The following is a 27,492-nucleotide window of genomic DNA, read 5'->3' as shown; positions in this document are numbered from 1 at the left end:
AGCTAACAGGACAAAACAGTCCTTTTGCTTCACAGATGGATTTTTAAATGTACTGATAAGGCTAAAAGGGCTGACATACGATCGCTTTTGTAGTTCTTCATCTTATATCTATTTTCAGCCCCTGCCAAAGCTGTGGGTCATGAAGCTAGTGCAGTGTAAGTAAATTAAACAAAGATATGAAAAAAATACCCCAACTTCCTACTTAAAAACCAGAGAAAAGGTAAGGAAAACAAATGGTGCTCATCTCCTACTTTTCTCAAATTCTCACAGGCTTTCACAAAGTCTAACAAAGCTTTCATGAAATACACAGACTCACACAACGATTGTTAGAATTTAGCAAAGCAAACAAAGCAAAGTGATGTGAAGAGTTCTGGGCTGGTCAGGACAGGTGTTCTTCCAGGTCACATCAACTGGAACAGAGGCCTGATGGCAGTACAAGGCACACAGTAGAAATATTACAACCTTGTGGTTAATCTGACAATTTAGGCCTTCAGTCCAGCTCCTGAAGTCCTAACCAATGAGGAGCTCACTTGGCTGTATCTACCTACATACCATGGAGTAAAAAAAAAAATCCTGACTGGAGAATTTTCTGTTGGGCGTTTCAATATTTTAACACTTTACAACTATTAAATAAAAGGTATTAATACAATACTTGCAAATTTAAATACAACAAGCATGATTTTTCTATTAAATTAAATGTAAAAAAGCATAAAGCTTTTAAAAGCAGATATTATACTTTTTCACAGAAAACAAAAGCCTTTTAGCAGGCCCTGATGATTCTCTAGTGGTTCTTTAAGTGATCTAAACCCACAAAAATGTAGCGGCAAACTGGGGTTTGTGAAGTAAATGACTGTATCTCAGGAACTCGGGGTGAAAATCTTTGAGTAAATTTATGGAGACCTCCAAGACAGTAACACATAATATTAGCACTAGAGTCATTAGATGCTGCATACGTAGTAACAATTTTCAGTTATTTTCATTAGTTGAGGATACCATTACTAGATGTTTGGCGTGGGTGATAAGAAATTTAGATTTTCACCAAAATTACCCACACACAGCCCTTTTGGGAATCTGTTCAATGTTTTCACCCACGTGCTCAGTTCTGTTTGCTTCTATTTTGTTCCTCATCCTCAGTTCTATTTTATGCTTTGGAGCTAGTCTGTAAAATATTTCTAAAGTTGATATAGCTCACTATTCCACATTTGAAAAATGTTGTGCTCTGCCCTAGTCTGAAGTCATATGTTCCTAACACTAATATTATATGTATTTTGTCCAGACAAGAGTGCCAGACAAGTGCAACTGTTTGAGGTTATGTTTAATTTGTCTTATAGGCATTACATACTGTTATTCCTTTTTATTCTAGCTTAACCTCCCAGCCCTACTATGTCTCTCTCTATCCTGCAACATGCACAGACTGAAAACACACACACACACACACACACAGCAGCACAAGGCACACAGACGGAATATAGTGTGAATAGACGTGGTGGTTAATCTGACAATTTAGGCCTTTAGTCCAGCTCCAGCATAGTATATATAACTTTACCTAGATTGTTGGTCAGCTGAACAAAACTTTGAGGTACATACAATGGGCACAATAGCACTCAGCAACAATCCAACTGCTTGACCAATAGCATGTCGGCCAATTTTAATGACAATAATCGCAATAAACCTGAACATCTTAAATATGTGCACACTAAAAAGAGTAACAAAATAGGCAACTGATACAACTGTACAGCCTCACTCGCTTAGCTGTTCAAAAATAATGGTGCAGTCCTCAAACAAACATTCATTAAGTTTATTCAGGAAACAATAAATTTTTCCAGTTTGACAGCATTATGTAACATGGAATGTACCTGTCACTGTAATGTTCGTTATACACATTTAACATACATTTAAGCCAAAAATTAGTTTCCCTTAATGCTCCTCTGTGTTTATCAGTTTAGTTTAACGAATGGTCACTGTAATGAAGTACAAAACACATTCTACAGTACTATGTTTTGCAGTGTTACATAAATCATTCAGCTTGTACCAATTAGTTTTAACCCTCCATTGAGCTATACTGCAGTTAATAACCTCTAATTTTATTTACATAAAGTGGTTCAGTGCAGAGGTTTATTCTGTCACTGTTATGTTAAAACAGTTAATGCCAACTAATGCCAGTATAGTATAAATAAGTTTACCTAGTTTGCTGATCAGCTAAACAAAACTTGGAGGTACATATGATGGGGACGACAGAAGTCAGCAACAATTGAACTGCTTGACCAATAGCATGTCAGCCAATCTTAATGACAATAAATGCAATAAACCTAAACACCTTAAATATGTGCACACTAGCTGTACTGAAAAAGAGGAACAAAAATCTTATCAAGTCAAATTATGTTGCTGAGGTATTAGCAGACATTACAGATAGTGTGGTGAGTAAAAGAATTATCCTGATTCGTAACGGCATGTGAGAATCTTCTCAACTTGAAACAAGCAGATACGTAATTCAAGTGACATTCTAATATAAGATTAATGACTAATATCTAAAACCAAACATAAATAAACCTCCCAACATAAATTAAGGCTAAACATGAGCTAACAAATGGCTCTGAACTGAAAAAAAGGGGGAAAGTGCTTATTCTTTGCCGCATAACTAAATCAAGAGGCAACAGATTCTATAGTGTTTTGCGTATTTATGTATACGAAGCATGTCCGTCAGCACAATCCACGCACTTCTCATTAATAGCCTTTAACCTGGATTGTATCCATGAATTTGAACAGATCCATTTTAAGACACAAATAAAAGTTCATAAAAACAAAAAATTAATCTACCACTCTTGGTTTAGGCTTAAAATTTTGGAAAGACTTGGCATAAATAAGGAAATGTACACCAAAGAAACGGTACACAAAGACATAACCTTCTTTTTGAAGGTGTAATACCCACTGATTACACAGACATACAATGCTGGTTGTGCCAAAAGTAGAAAACCAGACTGACCGCTTAGTGTTCCTGCAGCTATGTATCTGTTCCTATTTACACACTAGACACTCCTACAGTTCAGTGGACAAGGCCTGCTGGTGAGCAATGCCGGCTTCCGGTATAGCAGCTTACAAGTTCACCATCAGAAGAGGTTTCTCTTTCCAGTCGATTTCAACATGTGCTGTCCAAACTGTAGAGCAAACAGAACAAGAGCTGTATATGAGGCGAAACACAAACAATGCTCAGGCAAATGAATAGCTTTACTGAACAGGTTAAAAATTTACTGCAACATACTGACTATGTTTATGTGCATTCGTCTCAGTACAAGACTGCTTTTAAACCTTGCGATTAGGGGTTGGTGATGTGGCAAAAATATTCACAATACTTAATGTTTTCGCAATACAGAATATGTATCACAATATTTTGACACACAGGCACAGTGCACTAGTAGTCAAACACTCTGGGTATAATGCTTTTTATTTACCATTTCACATACTGTACTGCACTAAATCCAATTAAACAGAAGCAATTCTGCTTTCTTTGTAATGAAACATGCAGCAGATTAGTATTCTGTAAATATGGACAATATCCAGATCACTTTCCATCAGATACCACTCTGAAAATTGTCAGCAGTAAGTCTTTTACCACATGAAAAGCATCAATCGAACAAGCCCTTTTACCCAGCCATGTTAGCATTAGCCAAGACATACAGTTGCATGTAAAAGTTTGGGCCAAATTAAAAGGTGAATTTCAGCAAATTCTTTTTTTGCAAAAATTAATGCACAGTTGCTTTATATTTGGTGAATCTAAAAATAGAAACACTCTTCCAGTTGGAAACTCATTAGGCCTTCATTGGCCCATTAACTGCGCAGGTAAATAACAGAGATTAGGAATGGTCAACTGCAGGCAATTCCAGAGTTAAACAAACTCTATGACTCCTCAAACTTTGTGCCAACGTTCAACAACCATGGGCCTCTCTAAGCAGCTCTAAGGCTCTGAAAGTTAAACTAATTTGTGCCAGATGAAGGCTATAAAAAGATAACAATTAATAAAATGGCAGTTAAGCGGAACTGTGGCCCTAGACCAATAAGATAAAACTGCTTCTATTCTGGCCAGAAAGGCAAAACAAAAACCCACATATGACAAATGACCTGCAGGAAAGTCTAGCTGACACAGGAGGCATAGTGCACCATTCTATAGTGCGACCTTGCTGTGTGCAAGAGTCATCTTTACCTGTGACCTCATCACAAAAGTTAACATCTGAAGTACGCAAAACAACATCTAGATAAACCAGATGCATTTCGGAAACAAGTGCTGTGAACTGATGAAGTGAAACTAAAACTGGCCACAATGACCAAAGATGTCTGGAGGAAAAAAAAACAGCAGCTGATGAAAAGAACATCTTGCTAGCTGTTGGAGGTGGATCCATTATGCTGTGGGGTTATAAGGAAATCTGTGGCCCAGGTAAATAGAAGAATGGATTCCACTAATATCAGCACATTCTGGAAGCAAATGTGACTAAGTCAGTCAAGAACATAGAGGTGAAAAGAGGCTGGCTTCTACTAGACCATGATTCAAAACCCCCAAAATCTACCATGAACTACTTCAAGAAATGCAAGCTGAGGTTTTTGGAATGGTCCTTACAGACTCCACTTAAACATCACTGAAAAATCTGTGGGTACATCTTTAACATGCTGTGCATGCAAAATGGCCCAAGAATATCAGAACCGTTTTGCAAGGTATAGTGAGTAATAATTTGTAGAACAAAAATAGAAAGACTCCAAGCTGGCCACAAAAAGTGTTTGCAAAACATGATATCTGTTGCTAAGTACTAACTTAATAGAGTATCCAAACTTTTGCACATGCCACAATTTCTATTTCATCAAAATATAGTGACTGTGCATTAATATTTAGAAAAAAAAAGTTTTTTTTAATCATTTGCTGTAGAGATTGTTTACTTGTTTTCACTTCAAAGATCAACAAAATATGTAATTTGGAAAACATTTGCATACAAAGTATACTTTATTTGCTGAATGGATATTAAAAATAATGACTTAAGTTTCGCTGGGTTCATTCAATTGACTTGAGAGATTGAAGAGATCGAACACCTTTGCTTGCGATTACTGATTTCCAAATGGAGCATATTTTCATGTTTACGTCTGAATGCCTGCCAGGGTTTTTAAACAGGCCCTTTGAGGTTGTAATTGTGTTTTTAAATCAAATTAAAAAAAAAAAAATCCTTCAAAAACTCATACCGGCTAACCGGTGTTACTGAATTTCCAAAAAATCCAATAATTAAGACAGACAATCCAACAATCACATTATTCAGCACATGTTAATCTGACATCCTAAAATTTTCCTACATCTCCATGTGCAGAAATGTGTTTGATGAATTATTTCGAAAATCTGAATTTTTTTTTTTTTGCAGTTAATATCTCTGAGGATGTGGAAGGGGGTCTTACCATAGGTGCCTCTGAGTGGGGTTTCGACTCCCGAGGAGGGAGGCTGAAGTTGCTTTCGCACTCGCTGTCGCTGCGATAACGATGTGCAAACTTGCGCTTAAGTGCCTCAGCAATGAGAGCAGCAGGGTCTGCGGGTTCACTGGGCTTAGAGTGGCCTTCCTCAGGGCGACTGCAGCAGAGATCCAAACATATCAATGAGGTTCTGGACTCTGAAGCCAGGCATACACTGTACAATTTTAGAACTCCTGTACTTTAGTAACAAAGTTACTAAAAAAAATTTGTCCATTTATTATACGAAGATATATATAAAATATGCTCACACTCTTGTCACACAAGACCTTTACAGAGAGTTTCACATCACTACTAAAAATGTTGAAAAGCAACCACTTTTACTTGGAGATTGTTTGGGCAAGTAATCAGATGGCCATCAAACAATGTCAAAGGATGGCTGACGGCGCTGCAATCTGCTTGATCTAAAAAAATTTATTTTTATTAAACTAATTGGCATTGGTATCCCCATCACATCTTGCTTATGGTGTAGGTCCAAAAAGTGAATCAGATTCAACATATCTTTCAGCAAGTCCTAGTACCTTAGTCACAGTAGTATGAGTATAAAAAGTAAATAAGCTATGTTCATACGCACTTCTTAACGGAGCGCAGCTTCACTTTTCCCATGTCTTTCAGCACATCTAACATATTGGGCATCTCTGGCTGTTTTGGCCCCGGGTCCACAACTGTCTGCTGGTCAGCCTTCTTACTGCGCCGCTGTTTAATGAGGTCAATGGCAGAGACGCTCCTCTGCATGCCGGGGCATGGTGGTGGTGGTGGTGGAGGAGGTGGTGGGGGTGGAGGAGGAGGTGCTGAGGGTGCAGAAGGACCACCTGGAGCTGGAGCTGAGGTTATTAGAAGACAGAGAAGAACTTCATGTATGGACAAGCATATGCACAGCTGTTACTTATGCATAGCTGTTTGTCAAGATGGATTAAATTTTGTCTTCTTGACGGACTGGCAAAAGGGATGTTAATGGTTAACCATTTAAATGTTGACCAACAAACAGATAAATGTCTGACCAATGGTTTCGGTTAACAAGTTAATTCAATTTGAATAGACAGGTTTTTCCTTCAACTTTTTTGAATTGGACCATTTTTGAATTGCACACACAGCACAGCTCTTTCCAGTAGCCCTACTTAGGCTACTGCATTTTCTGGTGTGTGACTCTTGACTCCTGCCGCTCAATTTTAACCTACAGAGCCAGAGCTGTTGATAAAGGGATATAGCAGAGATTAAACCATCCTAAATGTAGTTTACAGCACCATCACAACTAGGATATTTAGCCACATGACACAGTGGTAGAATACAACAGATTTTTTTTTTTAAGTATATGTTGTTTTTGTTGAATGTAGCTATAGCCTGCAAATATGTCTGTTAGCTAAACTGTAGTCTATGTAGTTAGTCCCATGACGAAAAAGCTTAAAAGTTGAGAGCTGCCAGCTTTATGTTGACTATACTATTAAACTATGCACATGAACTTCAAGTTAGACTTGGTCCGGTCATTTATGTTCTTTAATTTGAACTAATGATATGTGGTAAATGTAAGCAAATATATCACATGACTGTCATTTCTGTTAAGTTGGGCTGTGTTTTTTCATTCAAGAAAGCCCAAAGCCTGTTTTATATATAGTGCTGTTTGATGTTTTAATGGGTTACCGATTAATCACCAACTAATTATGGATGGTTATCAGTCGAAAGAATTTGTCAAAATGGAAAGGATTAGTTTGAATGATGATGCTTATTTTAGATTTTGTTACTGGTAAAAATCATTTTTTCTCATGATGTATTAATGAATTTAATTAAGATGTCATAAAGGTTTATCTTTTTCCAATAAAGTATTCTGGAATTATTTTTATTGTATGGCCTTAGGTTACTCACATCTTCACCAAAATAACTGTTAGTATTACGAATATTATATAATTGATACTGATAGCCCTAAACATATTTTAACTCTTTTAACCCCATGGAGCTGCTCTTACCTCCAGCATGTGCGCTCAGCTCCTGGGCCTGTACAATTTGAGCAATCTGGGCTCGCAGTTTGGCCAGCTCACTCTCCAGAACACTGATCTTCTGAATGGCCTCGTCATTGACCACTGTCTGGCTCTGTGGGGCAAGCTGTGCCCGGTGCATGCTGGGCAAGGAGCGCTGCCGTCGGAGTGTCGGCCGCTGCTGAGTGCGGAACACCAGCCCTGAACCTGCTTCCAACCTGGAGAGTACAGTAAAACATCAGGCATGAGAGAAAGTTCATTATTATTATTATTCATTATTATTATTACTCATTATTATTAAAACACTTTTTGTTCACTTTAAAACAAAGATTTACCTATTTCTGCCAGACACATCATTTTCCTCCTGGTCAATCCAACCTACATCAGCTAATGATGCTACAAACCCACTTTGTCCTCCTGGAGTGCCTAGGATACCTGATCCAGCTCCAATAGTGAAAGAATGGAGCTACAGATCCAAACACACAAAAAATAACATTTAGTAATCAGACAAAAAACAGAAACAGTCTAATAAGCTTCACATGCATAAACTGCACGTCACTGCAGAAAAAGTACAAACACTCTTTAGTCTAGTCAGAACTACAAAAGCAAAGCAAGACTCTAATTTTGCCTTTAGTTAGCAAAGCGAAAGCAAATGTTACACAAATAATAATAGCTAATGGTTCACCTTCACCTTGAAGTCCAACTAACTTCCTTGATGAAGTCATGCAAACAAAGTGATTGTCCACACAACCATTATATTCCTAGCCCTCAGGCTTTGCCCTCTTGAAAATGAAATGTATGTATGAAATGTACAATAATTGAGCTACTCTTTTTACAATAAGCCCATGTTAATATCATATTCAGAAACATTAATACAGTGAATTCTAAATAAATGTTAAATATACATATATTAACCCTGGCCCAGCCTCAGTAATATGTGCACTGAACAGTTTTCCAACACAGCATTGTGAAATCATGTGTTTTCCCTTCATTAACTCACATAATCAACAAAGCAGAATAACTAAGATGAACAAGATATTATAGCGCAGGGTTTTCACTATGATTCAGTGTTATGTTGGTGCCCCCTATGGCTGGAACTGAGAGTTTATAGAGTTTATTGTATTAGTTATGCTGCTTCATACATTATTTATTATGTTACTAAAAAGAAGTAACAATCTAACATAGTACTGATAGCTGCTGTTTTCATTCACTCAAAGTGGAGGAGGGAAAATGACTCATGTCAGGATTTGCTCAACACTGCAATAATGAACACCCATGTTTTTGTAAAACCCCACCTCAAACAAAAATGTTACAAGAAAACGTAGCCTATATAAACCAGGACGGCATTTCCCAAACTCTCGGGAGCTTTACCATCACCTTCAACACTGGACAGCAAGTTTAAGGGCCTATAACAGAGAGTATTAGTACTCTGAAAGAGAGGTGATCTACCATCTTGCCATGATCTATTTGAAATGATCTTTTAGGCAGACTCACCTTGGATAGCAATGTGTCAGAGGATGACACATACTTAGAGCTTATCAGATTAGTCTGCCAGGCTGGTTAAAGCCACAGTCAGGAATTTGTGAAGCCGTTTTTTTCCTTTTCATTAAATGTATGATACGTCTTCTCATGTGACATTGTTCCGAAATTCCTGATACCGGCTTTAAGCAAAAGACAAAGTTTTGTTTTCTGAACACCATTTAGCCTAAGCATTTGGTATATCTGCAAAGCTTCAGTTAAAACATGTCAAAGATGTCAGACAGTAGCCAATAAACTGACCTACAGCAGAAAGGTTGCATTCCTTAGAGACAGAACAGCTGGAAAGGTAGGAAAGCAGAGGAGAGAAAAACAAAGTAAGAAAAAACAAGATGACAGATTTGTAATTTAATTCTTTATAAATGTTAAGCAACAAGAGATTCTATTATAAGCATGCAAGAAACCCCACAACCTTATGATTCACTTTTGTTTATGGTCAGCACATATCATATGACATCAAAACAGGAAAAAGTGATATAAGGATATGCAGTAGACAGACACAGAGACAGCTGTAGACAGGGCTGGGAAATATGACAATATAAATCATGTCACAACACAATTCTGAACACCTTGTCATTATAAAGAGAGCACAAATAGTCCCATTAAACTGGATTTAGTGCAACACAGTATGCAAAATATTGAATAAAAATCATTGCATTTACGGTTCCTGATGTTTTTTTTTAATGTACCACTACTGGCTCTTTTTTTTCTCTGTTCCAACTGATCAACATTGATACATCATGTACTGTGAACATTTCTTGAAGTACCATGATATCATATTTTGTCCATATCACCCACCTTTAGTGGTAGGAAACGGTCTGAAAACGCAGAGTGTGGAGATAAGGACAAAGTATGAAACATTTAAACAAACATAAACAAACAAATGTGAAAAGGGTAGATTCATATGTTTGCTTAACAATCAGCCCTGCTTACGACAACAAGTTACAAAGGAAATTCTGTCGCACGGTTTTGGCTGAACGCTGCAGTTCTATATTGAATTACAGAAGCAAGTTATCAGCTGGCTTCCAGATTTGTCTCCTTGCTTAAAACACAACAGGCTGTATTGTTTATTGTTTATTATTAAAAAATAAACAACTATGATAAAGTTTATACTAAGTTTGTCAACACAATGAAATTATGTTAACAACTAGAATAAATAATTTGTAGAGTTTTTTAAGCTAGTGTTAAAAATTTAAGCCTATTTGCCAACATTGGCATTTTGGATGTATTTATGGGAAATGCTACATAGAATACTGTACAAAAATATGTAGATATTGAGACATTACGAATGACTAAATTAGTATTTACATGAGGGACACACAAATATTATATGCTTTTGTTCGTATGCCAAAAAAATAGTCAACAGAATAGATCAAAAACATAACACAGGGCCCGACCATGTTGTGGCTGATACTGACACCAATTTTAGGGGGCTAAAAGTCTTTTTACCCATAATAACTGCCCATAATTTTATGTTTCCATTTTAGATTTTAATTTTATACTCCAATAATTTTAGTTCAAAAGCACTTTATTGACTAATATGATTGTCGGTTTATAAATTATCACACTACTTAAACTCAAGAAACAGACAGACACTCACAGCCTTAAAGGGCCCATATCCTATAAATAAATTTAACTCTGCCTTTGAGATTAATTTATGTAATCGATCTCTGTTATGATTGGCTGCCCTGTACTGTGCCTCATTCAAAAATCTGAAACACTCTTTATAACTTCAGTGTGAATGGGCGGGGCTAAATTGCTGTAGGCTGAAAAGGCAGATATATATAAGCCACATGATGACACAACAAAAACAATTTTTGCAGCAGGGAGGAACTTTTTTTTCATAATATTGGCTCTTTAAATAACACACTGTAGCTCTGAGCTGGAGCTACCTAGAATCCACACACACTCAAAAACATACACACACATATACATATACATATACATACTATACATATATATATATATATATATATATATATATATATATATAATAAATAAAAACACACACACGCTTATATATGAAAAATCTGTGCATTAGCGTTGGCATTATCGGTCCACACTCATAATACCACATGTCGCTAATATCTGCCCATATTATTGGCCAATCAATGTAGTGGTCGGGCACTAGTCCCTTCCACATTTTAAAAATGCTGTGAAATTATTTTTATTCAGCGTTTCACAGACTGCACTGCATTAATTATGCTCCCTTTTTTATAAAAATGCCGTTGGTCAGTGCTCTTTAAGTACTGACTATAGCCACAACATGCTTAGAAAAGTAATTCATAATGGTAATGATGACATATCAAATTGCCCACCCTTAGGGTGTATCCCACAAACTTTATTGTTCAGTTTTAGTTTGATTTCTGCTAAAACATGTGCACCACATTCCAACAAATTCAACAAGTCAGGTTCTCATCAAAATCTTTGCACAGATTCTCTCTTATTATTACACATTTTGAAAACTACACTCACACTCCGTCACCAGACCTTCCGAAAATTACAAAAAGAATGAACTTATAGTGTATGCCATGGAAGAATCACAAGGTTCCACACTAACCTATTATGAAAACAGAGTGAGCTCAGGGTTAACATACGCAACAACTGTAAAACTTGTGTGTTTACAAAGTAAACAAACTTGACAACCACAGCAAATTCACCACCTCACTTGCATTGCTGGGTTATGTGCATGCACTGTGTGACATTTAATAATGGAAAAAAGGAATGGTAAGAAATGGAAAAAGTAAAGAAATGGAAAAACCTTTCTACCATACCTGAAAGTGGACACGAGGGCAGGGTGCCAGTGGGAGGTTTGTGGCAATTCTTCTAACAATACTCCGAGATGATCCATAAGGCTTGGCTGAACCAAAAGCCTACATAAAGGGAATCATGGTCAGATCTACACAATAGATTTTTATCACAGCTTTTAAAACAGACACTGAGCCAAAAGCTGAACCAACTCATGAAGCAACACCAATATAACTTTACGAATTAGATTTACCTACCAGGTCCATTTCTATCCTTGCATGATTCTTGCTCATTCTCAGACCGACTCAATTAAAACGGCTCTCAGAAGTGCTCTTGTTTTGGGCCATCTTCACTTAAACAACCTGTAAGAACAGTAATTTATGAGAGACAGTGGTAGTTGGCATTACAGAACTTGCACAAAGAAAGTCAGTCACAAGTTGACAGACTTGCCTGGATAGCCGATGGTAACCCTGCGAACACCCTCAGGTTCCAGAACTTGCCTTGAAGCGAAGAAAACAAAATCCTGTTTCTCTTCGTTTCAAGATATTTACATCTTATTTGAACTGCCTTAAAGCATTTGACTAATCTATACCCGACTTTCACTGAGTTAATTTGAAATAATGTGAGGATAAAAGACTAAAAATTGGCAAAACAGCTCGTGCTAACTCCATGAGGTCAGCAGTGACAGACATTTCTCCAAACTTCAGAACGTTACCCAACCCGGCTAGGTAGCTAGCAATAACAGCTAACGGTAAAACCTATTAATACAGTGTAACAGTAAATAATCAACTTATAAAGTTAACTTACTTATAAGAGAATTCATCTGGATTTCATACTGACCATCGGTGGAATCGGAGACAGCCTATCACTGATAGTTTAGCCCCGACATGCGAGATTTTTCCAGTTAGCTGTGTAACGTTGCTAACGAAGTTTTCCAAAGCTGTGCGTTGGCGGCGGCGGCAGTGGAACGTAGGACGCGCCTATCTTTAGCCAATAGGATTTGACAACTTTCAGAAGTAGGCGGGCTATAGAGCATTTACGCTTACCATTAGTCTAGAAGAGTGAAGAACAGCCGAATAGGCCAATCACAGTACTTTATTACTGTACTCACATCACATGCGTGTATTTGATAGGAAAAAAAATATTATAGAGGTGTAGAACAACAGTAAAACGTTTGTTTACAATAGTAACAAAACATAAAAAATGCGTTATGATTAATAACTCATTTAAGTGCCGAATTATTCTTCTCGTTTTCAGTAAAAGCGTCTCCTATTGATCAGAAATCCGCTGTAAGGTTAATATCCAATCAGCGTAGACCAAATCAGGAGGTGCTGAAGTGTTTCATGGAAGTGGAGCTGGGAATGGCCAAGCGAGCGTTTTCACATTAGCTCATTTTTGTCATTCGTCATTGACACGCGTATTTTATTGTTGACATTCAGTAACGTGCCCACGTAAATCATATTCAACGGCTGTGTGGATTCTCTGAAGACGTGAAGATCATCTAAGGAGAGGTAAAGCGCGGTAGCTGTTGGGAAGTGCTAGTGGTGTTTAGCTTAGCTTAGCATAACTTAGCCTATCTTCGTATAGTGTACCTTAGCTTAGCTCGGTGGCTCGTTAGCACTGTAAAGCAGAGCTCCTGTCCTGGGCGTGTTTTCTAAGGTTATTCATGGACAGGAGTCTGACAAGAGTGTCCAAGGTTAACTCTCAGGTTGTTCCGTTTATATGTCCGTATACATACGTTTTTGTTCGTTTTAACCTCTGTAACTTTGCACACGGTGAAATGAGGAGACAAGCGGAGTTTAAATGACGCTACGCTGTAGCGTATTCTCAAGCTAACCAGCTAAAGAAGGACAGCGGAAAGCAGAAGAATGAACAGCTGGCTAACGAGCTGCCTGGCTTCCTTAGAAACCAAGAAGACACGTTAGCTAGTTTTCACAAGCTAAGCTTTTAAATTGTTTTTCGCAAGTAGGTCTGTTTTATGTGTTTTTTGAAGGCCGAAATCCATGTGTTACTGCTAGCCCACCAGCAGAGGCCCCCTTCTCCACACACAGCATCATTATTTTACTCCTTTGTTTGGTCGTGGCATTATCATCAACGTTAGCATACATTGCTGTCTGTCTGCCTTTAATTCAGGGCTGCTGACAGGCCACGTAATCGATTCTGACTTTTTGTTATTTTTCCAGAGTGCTGAATTGTTGTAGGTCGCAAGATCCATGTTATCAATAGAGATGTTACGATTTCAAAGCAGTATCGAAAATCGGAAACTTTATGCAAAGTGCAAAAATGAAAAAGCACTTGAATGTTTAGAGTCAGATTTTGTACATATTATAATTGTGCCTTTGTTGCATGTTATTTTGTTTATGATATTTCAGTTTTGGGGGCTGAATATGGAAACATACTGTTAAGTTTTTTGAATTGTTTATAAGATCACTGTATTGCACAAGGACATAACTACTTTGTTTTCTTTTGGAAAACAAATAGTATTTTTCTGAGCCAAACCAGTCAATGAAGTATGTCAACAAAACCTGCAGAATAGAAGCTGTTATTAACACACAAAAAATGTAAATGTAACCGAAACTTTACCTTGGAATCAAATATCACGTTGAACCTGAAAGGATGTGCATTGTTACGTCTAATAATCAACAATTAAATGACTCTGTTTTGCAAGTGAGTGCAATTTTACTGGTGTCTGTTTTTTCTTCCTCATAGTTTTGAGAGGCCCTCTTGTGTACATGGCCCTAAGTGTGGTCACATCATGAGTGGGGAGCCAGATGCCTTGGCTGTGGTCAACCAGCTAAGGGACTTAGCTGCTGACCCCCTGAACAGGCGAGCTATTGTAGAAGACCAAGGCTGCTTACCAGGCCTTATCCTATTTCTTGACCACCCCAACCCACAAGTCGTCTACTCTGCATTATTGGTGAGATCATATGAATTGTCGCTTGTGTTATTGTGTTATGATGCCAAAAGAAAGACACAGCAGTTACATGGCAGGGCTCCTAATTTAATAGTTATAGTTGAGGTAGTCTGGATGTATCCTATAGGTGCATTGGGTTCATGCTATCATAAAACAGCCCAACTCTGCTCATTGGGTTCAAAGCCCTCCCCTCTGTAGAGTGTCCTCATGTCACATGATTGTCTCCTGCTGTCTAGTGCTGTCAGAATACCTTAGATTTTCCAGTGACTCCTGTTGGAGAGAGCCCTCCCTCTGAGTGTGCAGTTCAGCCATCTAGTGGCATTTACCCAGCCACTTCCATAAGACAGCAGCAGACTGGGAACAGCTGGCGTCTGCTCTGTTCTTTTCGTCCAGGCGGTGTGAACAATGGTGTTAGATCTGTTTTCTAATTGGCGCTAAATCTCCCTAATGCTGCCAAACATCACTCCTGTGAATCCTGCCATGTTCCATGAAAATACTACTGTGGGAAATGTTTTATTTCCTGGTGTTAAGAGTTATCGAGTTAGCAGTGGCTGGGTGTTGCAGTTTCAAGGATGCACTGATTTATATAAGTTTTACACCCTGCATTATGTTGCGAGTTTAAGTAGGTATTGTTTCAGACTTTGTCGTGCTGCTGAGTTGACGTTTCAGATTTCTGTTTTTGTATTTTCAAAGGGGTAGATCACAGGACCATTTTTAATTATTGATCATTGCACAAATACATCAAACTATTACTGCAGTACTGTTGGGTATCTGAGTTCGTTCTACATTAGCCGGCTGAGGAGGGGTTATCTGTCAAACAGCCATCCTCATGTATCTGACCCAAAGCAAAGTTTTAAAAAACTTTTTTCACTTTTGGGATACATCCTCTGAAAGGGGCTTTTCATAGTCTTTAAACATGAAAATCTCACTCTCGGCAGCAGCCTTTTTAGAACAGATTTTGGCAAAAGTTAAACTTTTAATTTCGGCTGTAGTGTCCCAAAATGTGTCATGATGCCCAGGATGTCCTTTCCTAAAGACTGAGTCACACTAGGGTTTGCCAGTGGAAATTATGTTCATTTTAATGGAATTTGCTGTGATGATTGGTTTCTCATCTCACAGTTTCTTGTTGCAAAATTTCTTGTTGAGTACTTCTTTGATTTTCTTTCATGAATTTGCATCTTTCACCAATAGTGCTACTACTTTGGCTGCTTTGAGCTCTGAAGGGGCAGGACTTCATGGAGCAGTACCAGGCCTCCAATATATAACGCATGAATCTTTGAATGTTTCTGCCCAACTTGCTGTAAACATAAAATAGAGAGACTGCGTGATAGACAGCGCTGTATTATTATCTATTCTTTGGTGTTTGTACTCTTCATGGTAGATGATTTAGGCTAATCTTGCTATGTTAGCTCATTGGCTAACTGCAGCTGCACACAAGTCACTCCACTGCAAAACCAGTCACATCACTTATCTAAATTTAGGTGCTACAGATCAGTGTGCAGCACTATACTCTTGAGTATGAGTATAAAATTATCTTCTGTAATTTTGTTGACATTTATACTGTTACTGTTTATGGTTAGTGACTCTTTATAGTCAGCTAGGTTACTGACTGCACCAACATGGAGGATTGTTTTTGTCACCAATTTTTTGGTACAGACTCGGTCAGGCCCAATTCACAAGGCGATGCAAAAATGTGATTGCGGGTTAAGTATAAATTCCTGCACTGTTGCTTACTTTTACTGTATTAACATCAACATACAGTTCACCCAAAACACAGGCAGTTTTCAGAAATCGTTTATTGCATATGTAAACACAGCAGTGCCTGGCACTGCAGTGGTGTGGCTCTGTGTGACCCTTGCTGAATGTTTGTGTCCTACCAGGCGGTACGCTACCTGGCAGAATGCCGTGCCAACAGGGAGAAGCTGAAGGGCGAGTTGGGCATGATGCTGAGCCTGCAGAATGTCATGCAGAAGTAAGTCCCTCCTTATATCTGCTCAAAAAAAATGAGAAGGCACTTTGGCTCGCTTTGCACATTCCACAGAAAACCTGATCCCTCTCCTTTTGTTCTGACAAAAAGTGTCAGCTGCGCACAATTTCTCTGCACAAGTAAGGTGGCCCTGTCATAATGAGCATTATTTGCTTTGAACCTAAATGAATGTGGCGATGAAAAAACGCTGTTGAAGCTTAATGTAAAAAGCAGTGCAAAATGCTGTCCTACTTTAATGAACAAAGAGACATGGTCTGTTTTTTTTTGTTGATTATTTTCAGCTTTGTTTTGTGTTTTGAGTAGGAAATATTGTCCCTGTTTTGATCAGCGTGTTTCTAAGAAAATCAGAAGTCAGCAGGTGCCTTTGGATTTTCACATTCTCAATCCAACGTGAGGCACCACAGGCTCAGCTCTAAAGAGGTGCAAAGTCCGTAGGCTGGTATTATTGGTGATGCGTTCTGGTTGTTTTGAGTGAGTGCAAATGTCTGTAGGCCCTTTGGCGGTTAGTGACTGCTGTTTTTCACAGAGCTTCACCAACACAAGTAGCAGCAGTTGGCAGAGTGCTGCGTTTTTCCTGCTCTAAGGGAACCTCATCTCCCGGCCTTGCGACCCACCAGTCACTTCAGTTAATGTGGAACTTGTCAAGGACTGCCTGCAGTTCCAAAACTCCATGTTACCATATTGGGGGGAGGCGTCTTTGGCTAGAGGTCATATGTGGCCCCAGTCAGCGAGAGGACAACACTGAGAAGCTTTACCGATTCAGCTTTAAATGAGCGCTCAGATGCTGAGTTTTTCTGCTAGTAATTTGTCTGAAAGACACATATGTGTATTATGTATAGGACAAAGTATTGTTTGTATTTCTTTCATCTATTAGATTTGAGGGTTGCGAGACAGATGTACATGGCATGAACCAGTGCATTGAAGTGGTTTCCACTGTTCTAGTCTTCCAAGGAAATCACTTGTTTGTGTTAGTTATGCTACCATGTGCTATGCTCTTATTTTGGCAAGTGGACTAGAAGCTAAATGAATGTTGGCATTTTTTTAAACACTATCAAAAATGTATCATCATGACTAGAGATGGAGTGAGCAGTCAGCTGTGTATTGGTATTGGCCAGTTTTCAGCACAAATATGCGTTTGGTGTTTGGCCAGTGTTTACAAAGGGATCATATGTCAGTACATTTACTTATCCTTGATGCAGGAGTGCTATGTCTTGTTGGCTGAGCCAGTTTTATAGACTCTGGTTATTTCGAATATCATGCTAACGTGAGACATCAGAATGATGCTGCTGCACCATTTAAGGTGGAATGGGAAAATTCAAACAAGAAAAAAAAGCTGACTTCAGCTGTTGAAAGAGTTAAAGGTGTGGAAAGGGGTTAAAAGAAAACAGTTGCTCTGCTTCTGCTGGACAGGTGGGTAATTTTAACTTATTTTTGTTGTTTCACAGATTCAATATATCAGCAAACCACCAGATGAACTGAATTTTCACACATTTACAAATATCCACCATTAACAACATAACAACTACTTTTCACCCTCCAGTGCGAGATTCAGAGCCTGTTTGATCAGACACCAAACTAATTACAGAAAATCAGATTTTTGCACCATTTGCCGTTGTAAATGTTTTTGAGAAGAATGTGTTGTTCTGTTGGGCACAAGTTCATTCTTTACTAGGGTAACTCGTTTATAAAACACCATATTGACAAGGATGAAACAGTTTTCAACATGAGCCCTGTTTTAGTGCAGTTATTTTTAGCAATCCAAGTAACAACCAGCAACAAACTCTCAGGGTTGGTTGATCAAACCTTAAAGGTGGAGGTTAGTCAGCACCATCAAATGATATATCTTTAATCTGGTTGACTGTAGTGTTAAAAAAACAAACAAACAAAACAAGAATCCTTTTGCACCTTTCCCTGGCTTGACTGGAATACTGACAGACAAATGGAGTGGACGTGGGCCAACCCCTGAGTGCTTTTTGGTGCTTAAGCATGTTTGAAAATTGTAAACACAACATATGACACGTTTCTATAACTCTGAACACAAATTGTCTATTTTGGCCACAGATTCAATGGCCCGAATGGCCGTTTCAGATTTTTTAAATCTGTCCGCTCCTGCATCTCAGTCATCTTCAGTTTTGTTGGTTGATGTGAGTCTGCTTTAAAGTCTTTTTATGGTGATGTGACTTGAATTTGTCTGTTATGGATAAGCAGAGCGTTTAGATGCCATTGGGCATCCCCCACTGGCAAGGCCAGAAAGCCCAGTGTGAATGATGGCTCAGCAGCATGTCTCCTTTTAGCATATTCAGAACATCTTGAAACTCTGTCAGACCTGACCAATGAGCTGCTGTCTTTTTCACCCCACAAATTGACAGATTGACTGATTTGCTCGCCTGTGTGCTATGGCTGTCTGAGGAGTTTGGCCCATGGGCCAAAATAATTTTCGTTTGATGGACCAAACAAAAAGTCTACCTGTAGAGACCAGTTAGCACTGGCAGACTTTATTCTATAATGCTCATTCCCAAGAGACACAAAAGTTAAGTCATATGATTCTCATATTGTTTTAAGTGATAATTAAACCAAGTTGATTGTACTGTGAAGTTGTACATGCTAAAAGTTAGCTGACCATGTCTTTGCTAGGGTGTCTAAATTGAATGTTCTCAATTATATTAGTAATTCAGGTAATCAGGGATTAGGCCAAAAATAAACTGAACAGTAACAAACCATTCTCAGTCTTTTAAAACTCCAAAATAATTTATTAAGAAAAAGAAACATGGAAGTTTTAAAAGTCTTCATTACAAAAGAAATCAGGAAAACACTATGTGGCAAAAGGCATCAGGTTTCTTTCAATTTAAAATATGCGTTATCTTGTGAATGTCTGTCTAATCATTGCCGAATTATAAAGAAGTTAGGTTTTAATCAGTGATTAAATTTGATCTAGTAATCATGCCAGTCTAAATATTGAGGAATAAGCATTCATTTGTTGTCTCTGAAGGTTAGCTTTTCGCTTTTAAAACCTCTACTCTGTCACGCTAGGGGTACGTCGCCGGGAGAGACCAAGCTGTTGGCCTCAGAGATCTATGAGATCCTGCAGAACTCCAGCAGTGTTGAAGCTGAGCAGGCGGAAGCAGCTGCCTCATGCCGCCGTAAGGCCCAGTTCTTCCTGGGCTCCTCCAACAAGCGGGCCAAAACTGTGGTCCTGCAGATCGATGGTTTGGATGACTCGGTAAGGACCAGCAGCTGTGGCTGACATCCCTCTTTACAGATACCTTCCCACTGGGGCAACTGCCTCTGTTTAGCATGGCCAGACAAGCAGAGACCCCTGCTCTAAATGTCAGCAGCCAAACAGCATGGTGTTCAGTTTGAGACTGAGCAGACCACGTGTCTGCTACACCTAGACAGATCACATTGCATCAGATCACATTTACACAGCGTTTAGCATCTCGTTAAGGTTTTGGGCGAACTGCACCATGTATTGCGTATTGTGGAGCAGTCAAATTTCTTAGCCTCACATCATTTTTAGCCTCACGTGTCACTTTTATTCTCAGTTTTAGTATTTGTGTTTTATTGTGATTCTCCGTTTCAATATTTGTGTATATTTCAGAGTCGGAGGAGTCTCTGTGAGGAGGCTTTGCTGAAAATCCGTGGAGTCATCAGCTTTACCTTCCAGATGGCTGTTAAGAGGTGTGTGGTCAGGATCCGCTCTGACCTGAAGGCAGAGGTAAGCTCATGTTGATTTAAAACTTTCAATGACAATGTTGTAGATGTAGTGTCATACTGAAACCTGCCTATTCTTCTGCAGGCCCTGGGCTCAGCCATTGCATCAACCAAAGTGATGAAAGCACAGCAGGTGGTGAAGGGAGAGGATGGCTCTGAGGTGAGCGAACACAGGAGCTTCAAAAGTACATGCTACTTTTGATGTAGTATTTAAACTTTTGCCTCTTTTCCACTGTAAGGCTGAGCAGTACGGAGCATGAAGGGTAACGTTTCTAGTGGCATTTCCACACAGACACCATTCCATCGTGCTCAGGTTTCTTGACATGGTCACCTAACTGTGTTCAGGGCTACAGAACCATTCGGTGGGATGGTGTAACAGCTTATCTGTCTGCTGGTTCTACATTTATGTCGGTATTGTGCCACAGCATCCTGAGTTATTTCGAGTCCAAAAAAAAAAAATCTAGTAAGTTTATTCACACTGACGCCGTGAAAATGAAAGCAGTGCACAATTTTAAATCCACCATTCAGTAAATGTCAAAGCTTCAATCTAACAACGATTTATTAATGTTTAACACTGCTGCTATCCAGGAGAGTATAGCTGGTTAGTATTAGCTTAGCTAGCACGCTGTCAGCTCTGCTCTGGCCAATAGAGAATTTTGAAATGTACATTTGTCATTATTTTTTTTATTTTTATTTTTTTTTAGGTATTTTGGCCCCTGTTCTTGTATTTTACGGGCCAGAAATGTTGATTATGGGGCATTTGTCCATGTCCATCCCTCTCTCCCGTCCTACCAAAACACACATGTTAAAGTTTACTCTGGGTTTGTCAGTATTGCATTTTTCATGTCTACAAGATGTTGCATGTGGAGGTTGCAGTGTTGGTGGCCTGTCTTCTCTGTAGTGAGCAGACTGAGCATGCAGGCAGACATTAGGAGAGCTGCTGATGCCTGTATGCCTGGGGGGGCTTACCCCAACCCAAGCCCTCCCTTTCCAAGTTCTGCTCAGTTTTCCCCTTTTTTTTCTAACTGGATCGCCTGCCGCTGAAACACAGTGTAGTGTGGGTGGGAGGGGGGCTGGGGAGACGGAGTTAAATAGGCCCTGTGTGGTAATTAAGAGACGTGTCCTCTCCAGTAGAATTGGAAGGGCGTTCTTTACTTGAAGCTACACAGTCATGACCTACAGTGGTCATCATCATGGCAGTACTGTCCCCTGTTTTCTGTGCTGTTACTCTGCTGTACAGCAGGGGGCATCATTGATTTCATTATGTTTGTGCATGCTACTTTGCATGAATCACTTTATGCAGTGATTCATCTTTGTGTTTTAGTCATATTTGATCAATAATACATAATTTTTTTAATTTAAAGTTCATACTGCTTGTTGACTACAGATTGTTAACTCTGGGTCAGAAAACTTTACACTATACAAATTTGTCTTCAGTTTGTTTATATGTACTGATGTCCCCAGGTCGATTAATATGAAGCACAGTATCAGCTGCTTGTGTCCCAGCATCCTCTGCAGTTCTTTCACATGCTGAGTCAAAAACTTATTTACAAATTGAAAGATGACTATTTATTTATTTATTTTATGTATTTATTTATTATTTTTGCCTTACTTGAATTCCTGACTAAGTAAACAAATGTCTTATTTACAGTAAACTATTATACTAAAATACTAAGATGAGTTTGGATATCTGTATATAATCAAATAGCTGTTCCTACTAAAAACATCAGTATTCAGGTCTGTCTTTCAAGGTAACTGAACCCACTATTTTCCTGATAATTGATAATTCAATATGGATTAATTTTCAGAATGTGATGATATCGGGTTTCAGTTTGCATTTAAGTGACCCTGAAATCAGAATGGAACCTTTTCTTTTATCCTCTTTGGTCATTCATTGTACCACACCATGACATACTCCTTGTTTAACTGTAGTCCTTAATCAAAATTTAATTATTTTTGCCCACCTTTAAGACTCTTCTGCCTTACATCACTGCTAGATATTATAAAATATTCTTTGATATTGATACCCATAGCAAAGTATTCATGTCAATAATGATTCCTGGTCAATACATTTTTGATACCATATCTTTTAAATTATAAACAAAAGGAGACTGTAGCTTAAACTAGGAGTGAGTGTGTGTGTGTGGTGCCATAAGTGGGTATATTTACTAACCACAACAGACTGTAGACTAATCAAGAAGCTCTGTCATTAATAACGTGCATACTAAATATAATTCTTGTAACCAATTGATAATCTAGATTTTGAAAAAAGCATGCTTATGAATGCTAAGACCAACAGCTTAATTAGTTGTATTATTGAAATAATTTAGTCTGTGCTATAAATTTATTGAATTTCAATACCCAACCTTAGTCACTATGCACCAGTGGGCAGGCAAAAAATTAATATTGACTAATAATGTCACATTTCACCTCCCACCTCCTACCACCCCATTGAGAGAAAAAACTCCCTGAGAAAGACCCTCCCTGAAACCGTGTTTCTCTTATATGGCACGGTACAGAAGGAAAATGTGTTTTTAATGAAGTTAGCAAGCTCATTCTTCCTGAGTACTGCTGCTCTACTCCAAAACAATGCCTTACAAACCTGACATAGCTTGTTTTGACTGGACTGTTTTGTACTGTTTCCTTACACCAAAAACTAAAAATCTATATTGTTTGACCCCAGTAGTGGTTAACTGCTGTAGATTATACATCATCCAGCACTGGCTGATTGCTTGTGCTTATTTTTTCTGCTGCCTGTCTAGGTGATAATCCCATTCCAAGAAGATTCCAGCATGGTGGTCGAACAGAATATGGACTTGCCAGACTACCTGCCTGAGGACGAGAGTCCAGCTCAGGAGCAGCACAAGGCAGTGTCCAGGTTGGGTTCCATGCAGGACGGTGTGGGCTGGCTAAGCACGGCCGCTAACTTCCTGTCCCGCTCCTTCTACTGGTGACGCACGGGCGCACATCGTCCTCCCCCCACCCAGCCCAGCTCCCATTGCTGCTGCCCCCCAGCGTGCTGGATCGCCACGTGTATCTCGCAATAACCGTAACTGTCTCTGAAACGCAGAAACACTATTGCAGACTGCTGCAAAACCGAAGTCCTCCTAAAGCTCACTTTAGCGCACGCAACACAAGAGACACTAAGCCATAGAGCAACACAGACGGGTTTCAGAACGAGCGTGTCCTCTGTAGCTGCTCTCTCTTGCCCTCCTATTTTTTCGTTCTTGGTCAGAAGACAGTTTCTAAGACGGTTTGCTCCAGTTTCTCCTCATGGGTCCATGTTTCTAATACCAAACAGCATTGAGTTTGTGTGTGGTTTTTGGAGATTTCTTGGTGCTCGGTCAGAGTGCAGAAGCTTTCTGAGGATGGGTCAGTTTTGTATGATGGAACTCTTCTGGTGCATGAGGTTTGGGTGCTTTTTTTCTTTTTTGTTTGTGTTCTTTGCCCTTCATCTCGGCTCTTGTGTATTTTTATCGTCTTTATTCTCTTTTGCCAATAATTTGATAATCCTTTTTAAATTCACTTTACCCCTTTTGGGGACTTTTTGAAGCATGCTAAACTTTCGATGCCTTTTTCATCCTCTGAGTCCTTATCCTTTTGGTGTGTGTGCCTTTGTATTGCAGTTTGTGATTCATTTTGTGATCCATTTTCAACAACTTCTCTTTTTTGGATCTTTTGGCGCTTTATGTTCTGAGATGCGAAATCACTTGCTATCATTTCTTTACTCCTGAATCTTTGGTCATATAGAGAACTGATTGAGGGAATGAACAGGAGAACCACCAGCAATGGCTGCGATAGTGCGTCATTAAGCAAACCAGTGTAACCTAATGACTAATCTTAATGCATGCAGAAAAAGGGAAATACGCAACATGTCATTGCTCTATTTGGAATACTAACCATCTTTGGTTACGCTATGTGCCAAGCACTGTAGTAACTTCTCTAAAGACTAACCTGTAGACAAGTACTGTAGATCTGACCATTGATAAGTAGGACCATTGAGTAGGATGGCTTAACTCTCCTGTGTGACTTTTTTTCCTTTCTTTCTTTTTTTTTTTTAAATCCCTTGCTCGTTCTCATTGCTCATGTCTTATGTTTCCTTCATCACAGACTACCTATAGCATAAATACTGGTCAGTTCTAGTCCTCTTAGTTCTTGAAATAACATTTTATTCAGTATAGCTTCAAGCTTTGTTCAGGGCCTTGCTCGTTTTTGAGCTTCATTGCCACCCCACTTGCCAAATGCACGGTCAGTGCCTGTCATTTCTGCATGCTAACAGCAGCTCAATACCCCTCTATCTCTCCAGCCAACAGTGTCTTTTACAACTAGAAGCAGCCCATCAACTGGCCACACATATCTCTGAGCATTCCCACAAGAGAGGAAGGTGTTTCCGCTCAGGGGTCTGCCGAAGGTGGGTAATTGGTGTTTGGCTGAGTCATGTCCCCCCTGCTTATCACAGCATGAAAACAGTCTCCCAAGTATATTTATATTTATCATTGTCTTTATTGGTATTGCATCACTTCCTGATTGAAGTATTTGCACGAAAGAGGAGCTCCAAATTACTCTACACTTCTAGGAGGTGCCACTGGTTCCCTAAAGAACCTTTCATTGGATGGTTCTTTAAAGGAATACTCCACTGTTTTTGAATCTAATCTCTCTATCTGCTGTATCTGTAGCATATATTCAATAACCACAGACCCACAATTGGCCTCGCTCTCTGAGTGGGTAGGATGGTCCTCCCTCTCCCTCATCACTCAGCATGATGCTACCCGATGCAGGTGTCTGTTAGCTTATGTAACAGAACTTAGAGTTGTCCTCTGAGCATGTTGAGCTGTCAAATAATGCTACAGATCATAATATTGTAAAAATGTAGTGGCTGGCTTCACACCTGCTGGTGTGTGGTCATGGGTGCTGTTTCTCCTCAAATGATGCACAAAACATGTTTTGTGCTATTAGCACCCCCTGCTGGAGAAACTCCACACTGCTACACGTGAGCAGTAAGTTCTAAAGCCACTAAAATGTATTAATGAAGTTCTAAAATGCTGAGAATGCTGAGACGATATGTCACACTTTGGGTAAACCTCCAGCAGAGACAATGATCATTTATTGTAATGTAGTTTAATGACTTATTAATGCCTCAGAATAATAGCTTAAGCAGTTAAAGGGAATAAAGCATTAATGTACATAATGTTGAATATTATTTAGCAAGCTGTTTAATTTAGTCCTCTAGTTCTGTTAGTTCTCTTTCATTAAAATTATCACCATGGAGGCATCATCGGCGTTGATTCTAAAGTTTACCTTAATTCAAAAACTTTAATAAAATTGCAAGTTACATTAAAAAAAACTTTCAGTGCAGGAAAAAATGTTATTGTTGTCCCTGGTCATCTACTGCAGCAGATAGAATAGGTTAAAAAAATGCTGAAATGTTCTTTTAAAGAACCATCCACTGAAAGGTTCTTTAGGTAACTACGAGTTGTTCTTGTTTGGCATTTCTCCAGAAAAACCCTTTTGGCACCTTCATTTGTAAGAATACATTCTTTACTAGAGTCTGGCCTTTCCTTAGTATAGCACCATAGTACTTAGACAGGTCTTTCCAATAAACCCCTTTTAAATGACATTATTTGCATTTTACTGCTTAATTTAAGATGAATCTGCCTATTGCAAATTACAATCTGTCCATTGGATTTGCATTCAAGTGTTCGAGTCATTATGTGACTGTAAATTTGACCATCATCATTCAAATGTTACAATTATGAACAAAGAGAAGAAAAAGGTCATCAGTATTATATTAAAGTGCAAAATCGGGTCACTTTTTTCTTACGCACAAGTCCTGCGTCGACTCATTTTGTTACATCTGTCATACTGTTGTGCTTGAGTTTTTAAATCATTTAGTTTCTTCCCGGTGAAAAAATGTTTTGCTTTTAGATTGACCCCAAGTGACTTCCATGACTTCAGGAAGGCTGTTAGACTGTAGCAAATCATAGATGTAGTAGCTTCTCATGTATAGTGTATATCTGCTGTTATATGTGTAAAGAATTTCAGGTCACACAGAGTTGTTGCCTGTTCACAGTAATGGCAGTTATTAAATAGATTAAAAATATGTGTTTGTTGTGGTTTGTTTTCAGGTATGATGGAGATTCACTCTGACTTTTAAACATTTGTTTTTAAATTCCATTGAAATAACCCCATAATAAATCCACACACTCGAAAGTATGATTATTTGAACAAAAATGTTAATCTAACTTTGTCTGATGTGCATTAAACATATTTAGACATTTTTGTGAAATGGCTTTCACCAGCTGTTTGTAATGGCTGCCCTTCAAAACTACAGGAAGAGACAGATGCGTAAGACGACCTTTTCATGAGTGTCTTTGGTGAACTGGACAATTGGACTACAATTGTTCTTTAAATTCTTTCAATCAGGGGTGAGAAACTGAGTTTTGTGTTTTCCCACCAAGTAGCACAAATCCAGCTCTCTAGGAATTGTTTCCTGCCTTTGCTTTCAAAGGTGCAATATGTATTACTGACAGCAAGCGTTTAAAATGGGTACTGCAGTCCATATTCAAAATATTGGAGTGAATTGTCTGCCTCCACCCCCTCCTCCCCAGACTCACACAGGTTGCCAGGTTGAGGACACTGAACCTAAACAAACAAGTGCAACATTTAACTTTGACAACATTAAATTTTAACAATAGCAAGCAACAATGAGTCATACGCTGAAAGTTGATCAGCTCATGCATACGTTTGCAGTGTTTTTATTGTTTGCACATTATAAGCCAGTTTGTGGGCTTTTTTATAACTGTCAATGTTAGCTAGATGCATAGCTGGCTATGTACAGTAGCCGAAGCTAAGTCCATTGTCCTGAAAACAAAAGCCCGCTGCTCCGAAAATACTGCCTTGAACGAAGCTGAAGTCCGCTTCTTATTTGCCAGCTTTTTGTTTGAAATTTGTTCCACCTTAAATTATGCAGCCCTGGCATCTGAGGTGCCAGTATGTAACGGCTGCAACATTTAAAGTGGAACAGGAAAATTTGAGCAAGAAGCTGGTGAACAGGAAGCCAACTTCAGCCTTGGCCTGAAGGAAGCCTGCCTTGGTAACTCAGCAGCACACGGAACCACAGAGTATGAATG

At 38.9% G+C, this 27,492-nt stretch overlaps 2 protein-coding genes across 9 annotated transcripts; one reads left to right on the top strand and one right to left on the bottom strand.

Moving 5' to 3' along the window:
* Window positions 1-1,783: 1,783 nt before the first annotated feature.
* Window positions 1,784-12,705, bottom strand: mtfr1 (mitochondrial fission regulator 1). Of its 7 annotated transcripts, XM_036558617.1 has the most exons (10): window positions 12,591-12,703; window positions 12,201-12,250; window positions 12,008-12,112; window positions 11,777-11,875; window positions 9,250-9,283; window positions 7,802-7,932; window positions 7,458-7,684; window positions 6,071-6,320; window positions 5,428-5,596; window positions 1,784-3,155 (listed from the first exon to the last, which is right to left on the bottom strand). In XM_036558617.1, exons 4-10 carry the CDS (start codon window positions 11,851-11,853, stop codon window positions 3,108-3,110), a joined length of 936 nt encoding a protein of 311 aa, XP_036414510.1. In that variant the 5' UTR covers window positions 11,854-11,875; window positions 12,008-12,112; window positions 12,201-12,250; window positions 12,591-12,703; the 3' UTR covers window positions 1,784-3,107. The 7 variants fall into 7 exon arrangements, with proteins under 7 accessions (XP_036414510.1, XP_036414503.1, XP_036414505.1 ...); XM_036558610.1 differs by lacking the exon at window positions 9,250-9,283 and having other exon boundaries at window positions 12,558-12,705; XM_036558612.1 differs by lacking the exon at window positions 9,250-9,283 and having other exon boundaries at window positions 12,008-12,097; window positions 12,558-12,705.
* Window positions 12,706-13,139: 434 nt separating this feature from the next.
* Window positions 13,140-26,462, top strand: armc1 (armadillo repeat containing 1). 2 transcript variants are annotated; one of them, XM_036558357.1, is made up of 7 exons: window positions 13,140-13,261; window positions 14,460-14,667; window positions 16,545-16,636; window positions 19,682-19,871; window positions 20,250-20,366; window positions 20,448-20,522; window positions 23,125-26,462. In XM_036558357.1, the coding sequence occupies exons 2-7, from the start codon at window positions 14,506-14,508 to the stop codon at window positions 23,314-23,316; spliced, it is 828 nt and encodes a 275-aa protein (XP_036414250.1). In that variant the 5' UTR covers window positions 13,140-13,261; window positions 14,460-14,505; the 3' UTR covers window positions 23,317-26,462. The 2 variants fall into 2 exon arrangements, with proteins under 2 accessions (XP_036414250.1, XP_036414251.1); XM_036558358.1 differs by lacking the exon at window positions 13,140-13,261 and adding an exon at window positions 13,375-13,458.
* Window positions 26,463-27,492: the final 1,030 nt, after the last annotated feature.

The sequence above is a fragment of the Colossoma macropomum genome, unplaced genomic scaffold (assembly GCF_904425465.1).
Source record: "Colossoma macropomum unplaced genomic scaffold, Colossoma_macropomum, whole genome shotgun sequence".
NCBI classification, from domain to species: Eukaryota; Metazoa; Chordata; class Actinopteri; order Characiformes; family Serrasalmidae; genus Colossoma; species Colossoma macropomum.
The sequence above is the reverse complement of the archived record's forward strand: the minus strand, read 5'-3'. Positions and strand labels throughout refer to the sequence as shown.